The 14585-nt window shown below is 44.1% G+C and overlaps 1 protein-coding gene across 1 annotated transcript in view; it reads left to right on the top strand.

Annotated features, from left to right (window-relative positions):
* The window catches only part of LOC111251594 (uncharacterized), a 137617-nt gene that overhangs the window by 74930 nt on the left and 48102 nt on the right, over positions 1–14585 (top strand). The window contains exon 3 of the mRNA XM_022808282.2: positions 10428–10867. Coding sequence (XP_022664017.2) covers positions 10428–10867 — 440 coding nt within the window. The remainder of the gene's footprint in view (positions 1–10427; positions 10868–14585) is intronic.

Consider the following 14585-nt stretch of genomic DNA (forward strand, 5'->3'; position numbering starts at 1 on the left):
GCTCGTATAGGGGTAATAATAAAGAGGACAGAAGAAGAACAAGAAAAAGATTCGAGAGCAACAAAGGTGAATGCTCTTTCGGCATGTTCGGCTCTTGCGCGCTTCCTTACATTGAAGGCGATGTCATCACGCCGGAGCTATTGGCCACGCGGTGTGGCCTAAACCATTGGCCAGATATGGGACTAGACCGAGCCAGACTGGTAATAAAGCACTTTCATGATTTATAGACTTATCCTTCCCTTGCGCTGTCGGTTATCGTTTCTGTTGTGAGTGCTATTGCTGTTGTTATCGTCGCCATGGTCTCGTCGTGACCGATGGTCCATAAAGACCTCAAGCTCCTCACGGAGTTCCCCTCTACTGGCCTTGATACACATTACAGAAGTGAGGAGCCCTGTGCACCCTACTGCGTGCCCTCTGCAGGTTTGATCAAAACCCTATCCAGCATCTGTGTAATGTTATTTTGTCGCTTCCACTTGCCTCAGTAGCGAACATCTTAGGCAAAAAGCCTTAGAAAAGTAAGTAGGGCAAAGCTGGACACTAATTAACCCGCTATTCCATCAGAACAGCATTAGTGAAGTAGTAAAATCTGAATTGATACGAAAGTTCGCGGAGACAGCAACGCCATTCGATAAAAAAGGTCCTACATTATTGATTAACACGCTGATTAGATGTGAATACAAATTGCATACTGAATGTACGCTATCCCTTCGTGTCCTAGAAAAGTCCCAATCCACCAAACGGGTAAACGATACGCGTACTTGTACACTAGAAGTATTCGCGAACGCCATATTAGCAATTATTAAACTATTGCTTCGTCTGATAACCCATTTCCATCGAAGTTTGGCTGTCTCAGTTCTGCTTCGGATAAAATTTCGTTCTTCAACGTTACGTTCGTTAGTCATATACATATTGATCATGACGATGATTTTCATCTGAAAGAGAGACCCATTTATCTGGTTCGGCCAGTGACGTGAGGCGCTACTTGTTTCCGAGCTTGTGTTGTCTATCTCAGGTAGGTAGAGAAATCAACAGGGAACAGTATACGTCTGCAGCAGTGACATCTATCGCATATGGGACATGTACTGCTCGTTAGGTTATGTACAACGATGAGCGAACTGCTTTCACAGATTGAATCTACATGTGTCCTATAGAAGCTCTAGTTAAGCGCAACCGCAATTGCAGGAATGGCTGCGTTGTTTACCACACCCTTAATCTAATCCCGCTACGGCTGTTAATGCTGCCGGTTAAATCATAATCATTCAGGATCGTTGTGCGTATTCCGTGATTGATACCCACGAGACAGACGAGACTCAATCACTCAGTCTTTCCGTTTCAGTATTCTATTGCTTTTTGTTATTAAGCTTAGATCCAGCAGCCTGGTTCAGATGGCTAGCAGGTCGGATGTAGGATTTCTAGCGACAGCGGGAACTAGTACTAGCCAACAGCAACGCACTAACGATTCAGTGCTTCCATAGACATTAAGGATTGCTACGAGCGGGATTTATGCCATGCTTGTATTGCACGATGTTCGGATGATGGAGACCCTATTTCGATGTGGCACAAACATCTACCGAGTATTGTATAGAAATCGATGGTTTAACAAGGATTAGAAGCAAACTATTATGACAGAGGGCAATGTGCTGCATGAGGCGCGTTACTATATCGGTATACGTACGACAGGTGGAGCTACGAGAGTAGGTATTAGGTCTCTTCACGCTTCGTTCGCCGCGGTAGCTCGAATGTATATACGAATCATCCGAACGTAAATAAATTTCTATCGCTCTCTGATCTTTAAATCAAGTCAGATCGGTTGTGCTAGAAGATTCAGATGTAAACAAAAGAAAAAGGTACGACGCGCGAAATTTGATTTGCCAAAATTATCATCAAATTAAGTCAGAGGTGCCTCACACGTTAAGGCAATCAGAGCGATAGAGACGAACTAGCTGCATCTACAAGCGGATAAGTCACATTTCAAACTATTGCCAACGACCACTCGCAGATCTGTCATTCGGCCTCTGAGTAGATACGTTTAGAACACGAGTAATCACCGCTCGTGCCTACGACAACACTCAGTTGGTGTCAAGCCAATGGCCGTTCTGCAAAATTTCACCACATGCTCATATACTTTCGGTGTTTGTTTCGGATAATAACGGGCGGTCATATGGCTTCACAGACCGCTGCGCAAGCAGAAGACATTTATGCGACAAGGATCCGTGTTTTATATGGCGCTGCCCTATGGGTCTGCTTGAGCAGTACCGACAAATTGCCGCTATTGGAATGAGGGAGCGGAAAAAGCATAGAGAGGCGACAACAGCAGTAGCAACAACACAAAATAGGGTCCACAGTAACAATTCCAAACATTGGGTAGGATAAATGAAGCGTTGCTGACCGCTGGAGACACGCAACAATGCCAAAAGCAGCAGCAGCAACAGGGCCAATTCACTGTCTATCGATCTAACTGCATGTGGGAAGATACGGAGTAAAAGAAGAAGGCAGGACTATTTGTTCCTGCACTAGCTGTTGGCGTCCCTGTAGCGGCTTGAAGGAAGCTATTTTAATTGATTTCTAACTTAACAAGCGGCAACGATGGCGATTACCTTGCTCACCGATGAGCCTACGGCTGCTTATTTGTGAGAAACAAGAAGCGAGAATGTTCCATAAAAAAAAAGGCCGACTAGAAAGATGAAATGTTCATCCGTTTAGCCTATATTCAGAGCTGATTGCTACGCGTTCAGCTAATATGTACACTCTCGCTAAAAGCGGTGCGTGATGACGCTATTGCACTAACTACATCAGTTTAATACGCCCACCAGCGGCAGTGGATAGACATTTGCTGTCGGAAAGAAACTATTTGGAAGAACTGTGGTAAACAGCGTCCCAAACGATTTTTGTTATCATAGACCATTACGGTGAAGATAACGATACATGCACGTGATAAAAACATAGGCTAGTCAATCAATCAATCAATCAATCAGAGCTTGACAACACAGTCTTCGCCATTGTCTCATTTCCTGGACACTCTGGTCAAATAGCGCTCGTATCATATAGGACCGCGGCGGATTGATGATTTACTGATTCATTGACGTCAAGTACGGTGATTCCAATGGTCGTTGTCGTCATTGCAACGTCGTTCATAGTCACGGGCCTCTTACGTGTTTTTCATCTATGCAAATGTCTTTCTTTCTATCCTACTGCTCTCCCGGCTGTACATGTTAAGCAGCACATATGTACATATCAGCTAGAATGATCTGGGTCGCTGTGATCTTCCTATGATGAGCGCGTGGGTGATTAGTTTAACTGTTCTATTGGGACACAGCACCCTTCCTGTATGTAGTCGTTCATATATAGGAGGGTATAAATGACGCTGATGGCTGAGCAAATTGTGTCTGTTTTAAGTGGCGATCACACTGTGTCCTCATTAACAGCTGCGGGCGATGATGCTTTTGTTGTGGCGGCTCGTGATGATATCTGCAGTGATCTCCTATGGGATATAGTGCTACAGTGATACCTGCACACAGAGACGCTGTTGGCTGTAGAGAAAAAAAAAACAGTGTCTTGGATGAGGAAAAGCTGCAGGAAACATGGAGCGAGTGGAAAACTTTTCCGCAGAAAAACGAGAGCAGCGTCGTGCTGTTGAACGAAAGAGTAGGAAAATGGTGATGTAAGTTTTTTTCTTTACTGCTCGCTCTTTGTTGATCTCCCCACAGGGACCATGTCGTAATTAAGGTCGGTTATGATGCCTGTTGTTGACAAATGGCACGTGACCGGAGAAATCATCGTCGTCTTGACACGGATATCCGTTCGGCTATTTTCAGCTATACAAGGCCTAGTGAAACGGACGTACTGAGCGAGAAATCCGCTTGTTTGAACATTTGGAACCCGTAGATGCAAACATAAGTACTGACATTCAGCTCCATAGAAGACGAACTTGATTTTTTTAAACACTAGATTTATTTCTGTGAACCAGCACAGTTGCTCGGTGTGATTCGAGGGTGAATTAAACAAGCTCATGATTATGCCCTTTGCAAGTGCTTCTGACGCATCCAGATTCTAGCTTCATCTAGCGATCGAGCAACTACTTATCTAAACCATGCTATCTATCTCTAATTAAAATAGTATTAATAGAACGTCATTTTAGAGCATTTCAAGCTAGTTCACCTATGAATTTCGGCGAATCACCGTCGTCTACTGCTATTCGTTACGATCGTGAGTGATATCTTGTTTGCTCATCATATTGCCAGCCAAGGACTCGAGCTTTTCACTATGTTTCGTCTTCTTTCGAGCGCCGGCACTGCCATGTAAACTTTGTCTCTGTGTCATTTAAACAACTTCTGTATGTGGTTGATGCGCGGCAATTTGCTTTTCTATACGTCTTGGCCACCAAAGAACCTATTGAAGATATATTTCGGTGAACAGAGAAGCCATCGTTCTGAAAAAGCGTTCGCCATCGGGACGCACCGGGCGATAGAAAGAAGTCGTTCGAGTCTCTTAAACCCGTTTCACCCGTACTATTGTATCATCTCGTATTCTGCGAGCTGCGCTCTGTCTGCTCATCGATTCGAGTATGAAACTCTTTCTCTAGTGAGCATCTATTCAGTTTGCGCCCATATACTGATACACTACTAATAGGAGCTTTTTCCGCTATACACACACACACGGACGGACGGACGGACCGGTTTCACTTGGCTAAAACGGTACAAAGGGTAAATACCGGTTATGTATAGAGTAGTAAGCTTAACAGCTAAACACAAAATACCTATGCGCTAGAACGATTGCTGCGTACCTCGATTACTCTATGTTGGCCTTCTCGACCTCGAAAGATATAGACCCTTCGACATGCATCGTTTGTACAGTACAGCAATAGACACTTGCTTGTACTGCGGTTGCCCACTTGTAGAATAGCGGAGAGTGACTCATGAAGTGAAGAACGCGTGCGGCTACAAGACTGAGGTAAAAGAAGCAGCGGTAAGACAAGGTAATAGAAGTGAAATGGTGGTAACCTCATGAGGAAGCATATTAAACGTCTATTAATTAACTGCTTGATTCGAAGGGGCCTGCGGGATAGCCAGCCGGCCAGCCAGTGTTCAGTCCAGCTCGTCGCAGCGGGCCAACAGCAGCCGTAACAACGATAGCGGTCGGTCAACATCTGTGTGGACGTCGATAAATAAACTTTGAATAGTAAATAATTGACGCAGTCACTACAAAAGGTGGCGAACAATACACGGTACCAAGTCTGTATATACGTTGCTGAGATGTAACAACCGAATCCAGCAGATTTCAAAATTGAGTAATCTTTGAACTACGCTCCACTAGCAGATGACATTCGACTGGTAGCCCAGATTTCTAGGAACCTGTGACTGGAAATCGATTCACTTTACCATAGGCAAACAAAAGAGTTCAAAAGAGAAATTTTTTCTTGTTTTTTTAATTCAGAAATTAATGCTCAACGGTCAAGTTTTTGCCTTTCGGAGGCTACGTTGTAAACCTTCGTCAAAGATTGGTAACGACATCAGCCAAGGAAACCCTAAGCACAATATATAAATAATACAAGCGTTTCAGGAACGGAGATTGGAGAGTTGGATACCTATGAGAAGGTAACCATATGTCAAAGCCCAAAGGACCAAAGCACACTGCTGTAATTGGGAAGGCTTTTCAAGGAAGTCTAAATGCTCTATTGACCAAGACTGTCATTTCACATGCAACTTGTTACAAAATTTCAAGCGGAATTCTAAAACGGCGGTAATTAAGTGAAAAATTAATTCACAATTAATTTTTGAACCAGTTGGAAATGCGAGTGATGTGTTTTACGTAGAATTTGCGAAGTTTTAATCAATAAAAAAAAACATACGCTTGCAAAAAATGAGCCATGGCCAGACTGAGAAGGCCCAGGTGAGACGGTCGTCTTGCCCTTAGAGTTCGGCGGAAATTCCAAGTAGACAATGAATAATCAAAACATCTTCTATTATGAGGTACTCACTAAAATAGAAGCATAAACTTAGCCCACGATTTCGAGCTAACTAAGAAATTTAGAGACTGTTGGCACGGCAATCGCAAGCACGCAGTGGAATTACCTGATTTTTTACTGCATGTGTCAATTACCTTCTCCATGAAATAGAGAAGTATTCGATATAGGTAGGACTCAACCCGCTTATCGTCCCGATCTCGGTCCCTGGGATTAGGAGGCTTTACATGCCTTAAAAAAAGTAACTTGTAGAGAAACATATCCCACTGCGGATTTATTTCGAAAAGCCGTAGATAGAAAAAATTGCATAGGTATCTAGAAACTGTGACAAATGTGTAGACAGTAGAACAGAGTACTTCTAAGGCATATTAGGGGAATAAGCGTTCTAATTCAAAAGTTGTTCAATTTTAAAGTTACAAGTGGATAACTTAAATAATAATGATAACGCAAATGACAACTCTGAGTAACACATTGCTAGCGCACATGTAAATACGGCTTAGGTAAAACGCATCGCGAATGATAGGCAATACTACATCTGCTGACGTTAGTTTCCAAACGGGCGATATCTGTATGGGTACGAAGCGTCAGAGGAGTCACGATCGTAACGTAATTGATACATTATAAATATGATAGTGCAATGTAGAAGTAATGTAAAAAAGAAAAGCTGTTCTTTTCTTATGTTAGTGAACTTCACTCCATACAACCGGCACACGCAACGCGAGTCAGCTCAAAGGCCACCGCTGTGGCTATCATTCAAGTCCTTCAAAGGAATATGATCTTCTTTTTCCACCCTGAAGGAGGTATGAAGAGCGTGCACTCGTAGAGATATACCCGGAGAACTCAATGAACGTACTCTAGAAAATTGCTACTGCGTTTTAATTTCTTGTTGAGAGCGACGATGGTCATCTTAAGTCTTACAAAAGTATGAAAGGCCAACGAACACTCGAATGCCAAGTGTAAGTAACAGATGTTTTGTACATATTTTACTCACAACAGCAACTTACCCAGTGTGATGTCTCCGCAAGACTTCTCTGCCTTCTGCTACCACAGACCACGCGGATGACGTCTTGGAACTGCACACTTGTGGGCGCAAGGGTGCTCGCACAGAAAATAATAACAGTATAGAAACGTGAGACCCTACCCTATACAAAGGCCAGACGTCGTACAAAACATATCGCGACGAGCTGCAACAGTTGCCGTCAGTAGCTGTAAGATCGGCCCAGCCAGGGAGGCGAACAAGCCGACGAAGATCGGCTAGCCTGAGAGCTTTGCTTACTACCCACTAGGCATGCACGCTTGAAGGCGTTTTGCTGATATTACCGGTTTCTGCTTGGCAGGCCGCGAGTAAGATGTTTATCTAGCGATTATACATGAAGGCTACAGGTGTTGCCATCATTTATAAACGCCAGTGGCAAATGATCGCCACCCATACCTTCGGATTGTGCAGGATAGAAGAAAGACAGAACGATAAGACACTCAGGCCCACATACACATACCTAATGACTAGTACCAGAAACAGGGAAAGATCTCAATAAAGAACCAGAGCTATAGCTGCTTCAAAACCGAACGGAGACAGGGAGCCTATGTCTTTAAAGGGAACAATTACTGTACTAGTATGGACGGAACACAGGAAGAAAAACACAGAAAGAGTCTAGTCTTTTCGTTAGCATCGGTAGATTGCGAGAGACGTGGAAAGACAGGTAGAGAGTTTTCCCTGAATGATTTCTATGCGACCGTTCTCGTTGGATAGGTAGATACAAAATGCGGTGTGCCAGAAAGCGTTTCGCCGTTGGTGCGCTCCGGGATACTGAAGGATATTGCGGTGCGACACTCAGTTCAGCACTGAAACACATAGTCATTAGACGAGTTCGTCGTCTTGGCTAAGGCTGTAATAGCAGATAGGAAATACCCGTTTGCTTTGGGTTTATCGAACAATGACATTGTTGACGGACACGACAAAGCTCGAGTGGGCCAGGGTTCAACTTCTAGTGGTCTGTTTATATGCGAACAACTACACAGAAGAGTTATCTGGAAGAAATCATAATAATTAAATGGATATACTATACTATTGTTTGCTAGAGCTGTGACAGATGTTCGTTCGTCCATATAGCTACATAAATCGGACCGCTTGACTTGGACGTTTTTTTCTATTATAGACCCTTAGTGAGAGTTCTTGCGGGGAAAAGAGGCAGTCGGTCTTCGATAGACCAAGCCTTCTTTGCGGTGCTATCTTCTCCTCTACCATGGCTGCCAGCTCGTGAGAATAAGGCGCATGAGAAGATCCTCATTAGGATATACGTATATCTAATAAAACAGGTCGAACCAGTTGTCCCGATCGTCTTTAGCTGGCATCCGCATTGTATCTACATGATGTTGATTTTTTAGGCTCAAAACACTAACATCGCCGTTTGCTGGACTCACTCCACTGGGCAAGAAATGCCCCCAATTTCAGTACTACTAGTAAATTTAAATATACGAAAAAACGGTTTTTTTAGGCGCTCTTTGAGGAGTGAGGGTACACTCTACTTCGAGCTATTTTCATGACCTTCGGGTTGATATAGCAACCCGACAGACCCAAGCCTCACAATGGAAGCAACGCGGTGAAACGGCACAGCAAATAAACAGTTCAGTATATTGAGTAATTATTTATAAATATAGTTGTTGAAATGTGGGCAATATAACTAAAGAAAATGTTTTTAAAGCAAAGATGTTGCATCATTTGCCATTCTCACTAGGATAGGCAAATTAGCAGAATTCACGTGTGATCCAATTTCTTATACTGGTACAAAGATATAATACAATAGATATGATATATCAAATATAAATCTATTTTATATAAGAAACTAATTCCTAACCCTCCGTGACTGCTTTTCCACTGGGATCCCCATAAAATTGATTTTCAACATAAAAGTATTGTTATGTAATTGATCGCTAACTAGCATCGCTGTAAGGGCATAATTCGATCTGAAGTTATACCATTTTTCTCCGAATAGATATTCTATAGCCAGTACTAAAATACGGAACCATATCTTTTAAGATGATCGAAACACTGAAGCTACACCCACAAGCCAGCCACTCTATTGGGGGCACATATAAAGTGGTACTATTATTGTCTGTAATAGCATGTCAACTGGTGCATGGAACTGTTCTTGGTCTGTGCCAACATGGCATGTTCATTGCACGTATCCAGACAATTGCCTAATTTTCTGCATGCTTAACGCCACACTGCGTGCTAGAGGTAACTCCTCCTGGCCAAAAGAGCTGCGAAGCGAGAGGCTGTATTTCAACACTCGTCCGTCCCTCTGTTTGTTTTTGCTTCAGTCAACTCCGATAAAGCAGTCTGTTCAACGCTCTCCTTGGCGGGAGAGGAGGGGATAGGATAGGAGGGGATTTTTACAGTAAGCAGACATTGAAGACAACAACACACAATGGGGTAAAACATGTAGTCGAGGCCCAAATACCTTTATTCTTTTTACTGTGCTGTTGATGCGGCTAGTTGGTGGGGCTCTAAGTCTTCACTGGGTTGCGGGAATCCGCCTTCGGTCGAAAAAGAATCCTCTGAAGGCGCATTATAACCCCCTATTGTTGCCCCCAATTTTCACCTATTAAGGCGGGCCCTCCGCTATCTAGTGAGGTGTCTATTGGGCACGCGATAGCACTGTACGTGGGTGTGTACATGTGTGGATCATTTGTTGATTTCACATTGTATTTACTTCGGATAGAGCTCTGACGACGCCCAGCTGGCCTCTTTCTACCTAAGCTTTTGGTTCGCAATAGAGCACTCGCTCGATAAAGCCATACATCTTCACTACCGGTGGCCAACAACTTAACACAAACGAGGCTGGTGCTTTCAATTTAGCTATGACTATCAGAATCACCCGCTTTTCGGTGCATACCAATAACGAAAACAGACTAAATCGAACATATGCAAAGATGGTGCATGGTTTTCCAAAGTTTACTCGAAGTGCTAAAAATTAATGTCGCGAACCACCAATTCTGCTTCATAATTTCTTTATAATGTCCTTACATACATTCGGTGACTAGGGCCTAACTAGGGACTAAGAGCCTAAGATTTGAGAAGTTCGTTCTAGTAAAGGCGAGACATAATAGCGAATTTTGTGGATTATATAATGATTAAAATTATACTAATTTGCATTATCAAGAAATTTTCACCGCATCAATTTATCAGGTTAGAACTGGAAACCTGCTGGTTCCAGCTCTCTGACGCAGCCGGCTGTTGTAGTACACGGATTCACCCATAAAATACTTGACCATGAACATCATTTTTCACAAGTTAGTACGTGTCAAACTCTGATGACGTATGCACGCTGATCAGACATTAATGTAGCTGATAACATAGACCTCTGTATCCACAAATCCCTCTCAGTAGCACAATATGATCAGTTTTTAACGTTTATTGTGTTCTTTCTCACTTGTTCTATTTTCCTGTTATCTTCTCTTTTAGCGTTCCTGAATAATAACAATAATAGCAGTAACAACAACAATAACACGACCACCAATACGACGAGCGTCGACGGGACAACGAAAAGGGCCCGGTTGATGGGCATCGGAGCGCCTTCACTTGGCACTCTGGGGGACTCCAGTCCTCCAATGTCGCCGCTAGCGTTGACCACGTCTCCAGCTGTCGATTCCGACTGCTCGTCATCGGATAATACGACCAGTGGGGTTGGACCCGGTGGACCCGGGTCCAATTCACAGAATCAGAGCCCCGCTGATCGTGACAAGGCAGCTGCGCTCGCTCAGCAACAGCGCAAGAAGAAGGCACGCACCACGTTCACCGGCCGGCAGATCTTCGAGCTCGAGAAACAGTTCGAGCTCAAGAAGTACCTCTCGTCCAGCGAACGCGCAGAAATGGCCAAGTTGCTCAACGTCACCGAGACGCAGGTGGGTTAATTTGCGTTACGTTACGCAGACGCGTTAGAGTATGATGGCTGTAAAAGTGAAGCGTGACATTTAGTTGAAGGCGAACTACTGGGACAAGGCCGTGGGCAACGTAAACGCGGTAGGGTTCCTCTGTCTATCTTGCTCACTTGTCTTGATTTTCTAGAAATGATTTCGATAAGTTTGGTACGATTATGTTATAATATGATAGTACTGTGTACTATTGTTTTAGGATTATGTAAAGCAGTGATTACTAGTTTATTAGAGAGTACTTGTTGTACGGCAACGTCCAGTAGACGTCAAAACCCTATTGACGTTTGATTGGTTAACGTGTCTGGACTGGTAATTTAAGTTTCAATATGTTTTTCATTAAAAAAGCTGACAATTCATGCAAGAAGGACCTAGATCCCAAATTACTCTGTGAGTTACCTTATACATTTAATCACCTCTTTCAGCGCTACGTAGTCATCTACACGGTTTAAAACACGGTTTGTTTACCCACGCGAGCCTGACATATGCACTCTTATAGCAACCTTAATGTTAACCTTATTTCAAGCAAATTCTGCCGAGCTCCGGTATTCAAGTTGTTCTTGTCGCCGCCGTCGAGGTCTTACCTAGTCATCCTCTATTGAAGCGTGCTCCTTTAGGGAGAAGCACATGAAAAAGGACTCTAACTATAGTCGTCTCAAATTAGCTGTACGACGGGTGAAGCTCGAAAGCGAGAATACCGAATAGGGCCTTCGCTGGCTCACGACAGGTTAGATTGGATTGAGTGTGTGTCTCTCTGTTTCATTGGACTCCGCCTCTCGTAGACTGACACCTCCCCTACTGGACCGAGCGTGGACAGACGTGCATTCCTAGCGGAGCCGCTTCCTCTGAACTCGCACGACCAAGTTCATCGCTGTAGGGACCTGTTGACACCACCTTCATCTAGGGCAGCGGGGCTCGCCGTAGAGAAGGGGAACCCGACTTGCAAGAGACCCGAAGAGTCGCCTGTCTTCGTTCCGCTTATCCTTCTCACAGCGTCGCGTCTCCCCCTTACGTACCCCATACACAGATCGTGTACACTTTCCATATTAACACATCGTATGGTATCCCCTTTCTTAGCTTGCAAAGCTAAGCTGAATCCAGCCGGAGCCTTATGACTTCACTTCTCTGCCTGTCGATCGCTGTCCCAGGGTCTCATTGAGGGACGACCCAAAAGGGGTGTTTAGAAGCTTTGACTTCGCAGGATTTTTGTGGGACACTTTGTTCAAAGGGAAGTCGGTAGGCTAGGGGCATTCGCGTGGGCTGCTACACTGGCTGGCTGCCCTTTACTGCCTTGAAGAGGCTACTTTCGCTGCCGCCAGTTCGCCCCGCTTGTTGCCTCGCTGGTCGAAACGACGCTTGTCGAGTTGCATAGCAGGGAACTAGAGAGTTTCAGCCTAGACACAGCTAGAATCAGCGCTTGGCCACGCTCAGCTGTCATTAGCGTTGGCTACTAAGCTGGCATCTTGCTTCACGGGCAGTTAAATCTTGCCGTAATACGCCTGGCTTCTCTGCCCCAACCTTCATCAAGACGTTCAGCCATTGACTGACGCTGTGATACGGCCAACAAGATACGATGAGGCGCTCGAGGGGGTGGTGTCGGTTGGACAGACTACGGAGCAACGTTTCAACTAAAGGAGGGGAACGGGGAAAGAGGCTGAAACAGAGAAGGACGACGTGAAGGACTCAGTAATTTTCACCTCCTTTTGCAACACCTCCCTCTTTTGAGTACGGACATTGATTAGGATTGGGAGCGTATAGCAGACGACCAATTATAGCAGTGGCGTTGCCATGAACAGCGACTATACACGAACTGGCCCCATAGGCCACCTGTCGGACGAGAAAGCTTTGCTGAGTTTGAGTACCAGGACAGGCCAGCAAGGTTTACCGAGAACGACTAGTAACACCGAGGTCTAAGTGGAGAAGCAAGGCTGAAAGGTATGCATCCTTGCCGTGGCATTGCTGACTTCTGTCGGATAGTGAGTCCGTAGAGAAGGAGGATAACACAGAAAAAGAGAGTACGAAGGAAGGAAGGAAGGAAGGAAGGAAGGGATGGATGCCAGCGCGTTTCTGAACGATAATTTGCCTAATTACCGAGAGAGCGCCTACTGATGGATGGAATAGTCCTAAATGACAGGGCTAGTGATGCTCGTGGTGGCGGTTGTAACATGCTACGGCTGAGGAGTTTTAGGAAAGCAGTCGGAAGAAAGGCACAGGAAGAGAACGCTAGCCCCTTACATTCATCTGTAACATGTTGTTATTCCTATCATCTATAAGAGGCATTACGGTACTAACACGTAAGGAGTTACTTCATCGCATAATGGTACCGCGCGCAGTAATAGTATGCAAACAGTATCTGACGGAAATGGCTTTATAATACTGAACAATAACAACGATTGTAATAACAGCGTGGGTAGGACACCTGGTGCGTAAGTAGTTAGTTGCTAGTAGCGTCAGAAGACCTCATACACTTCTGAATACGTATAGCTTATACAATATCAGTCGATACTATTAGTCGACTATATCAGACCAATTAAGGCTCCTACACTAGATAGGCGAAGTCATATAGTTAATTTCGATGTGTCTAACGATAATCCCGGTTTTATATAAATAACTCCGTTCAGTGCTCTCTGTTAAGGACATTCATTTACGTTGCTTTTTTGGATTCGATTTCATTTTTATCTAAAAAGTGCGCGGGAAAACATGACCCTCATAGAGCGGGCGCCGGGTCGTTTGATAGTGTTTAGATGATAAGAGTTAGCTAGCTAGCTATGTGGAACACGATTGTGTATAATACGATCTAAGCTGTAAATGGTATTAGCAGTCTGCGTGACATAAAGCTACACTTAATCGAATCGACTGCGAAAGCCCGTAAGGAACAATACAAAAAACAGGCGCTGAAAACGTTGAATTTGATAGCTAACACAAAGTTTTACGGTGATGGTAGCAATGAAACTGTTACAAATCATAATAGGCTATCATGCGAAATGTGTTCCAGACTCGTGCGTCTTTCAGGAGCATTTTGACGGCCTCATCATTCATTTCGCTCGCTCAGAACATCAAATGTGCTAGCCATTAAAGTAAAATCTTTCTAGGTGAGTTCGAGAAAAGGATTGATAAGCAAACGCAATACGGCGTTGCGCTTGACGGCTGTACGTGATTACGGACAAAGATGACGCGGTACAAAATGTGTTCGGCCAACTATTACTGCCAATACAACAACGACACGAGCTCATAGTACTACTACAAATTTTACTGCCATCAAATATTCCTTATGTAGTCTCTGTGTACTTAACAAGGGCAAATAGGCGCACTATTAGCTACTATTTGGTAACTTTCCACTATACTGTCGAACAGCAAAGGATTTCGCCCCTTTCTGCCTGCTCCGTTCTCAACATTTTTTCTGCTCGCCTATTCCTATGCCCGGCGATTTTAATTTGTCAGTAAGTTGTTCGGCTAATTATTTCTAGCTTAGGCGCTCATGTACCGCAGCACGTCGAGCGGGGTTTCAATGGACGACGTCATAACACTTGAGAGTCTGCTTTTAAAACAGCCATCTTGGCGTAAAACGCGTTTTGAAGTACCGCTCACTTAGCTGACTTATGATTATAGTGAAAATACAACCCTAGAGCCAATCTGAATTGAATGAATTACCTTCTAATTTATAGACCAAAATTTCATCAATTTATATATA

Source organism: Varroa destructor, unplaced genomic scaffold (genome assembly GCF_002443255.2).
Source record: "Varroa destructor unplaced genomic scaffold, Vdes_3.0 BEIS01000005.1, whole genome shotgun sequence".
Lineage (NCBI taxonomy): Eukaryota > Metazoa > Arthropoda > Arachnida > Mesostigmata > Varroidae > Varroa > Varroa destructor.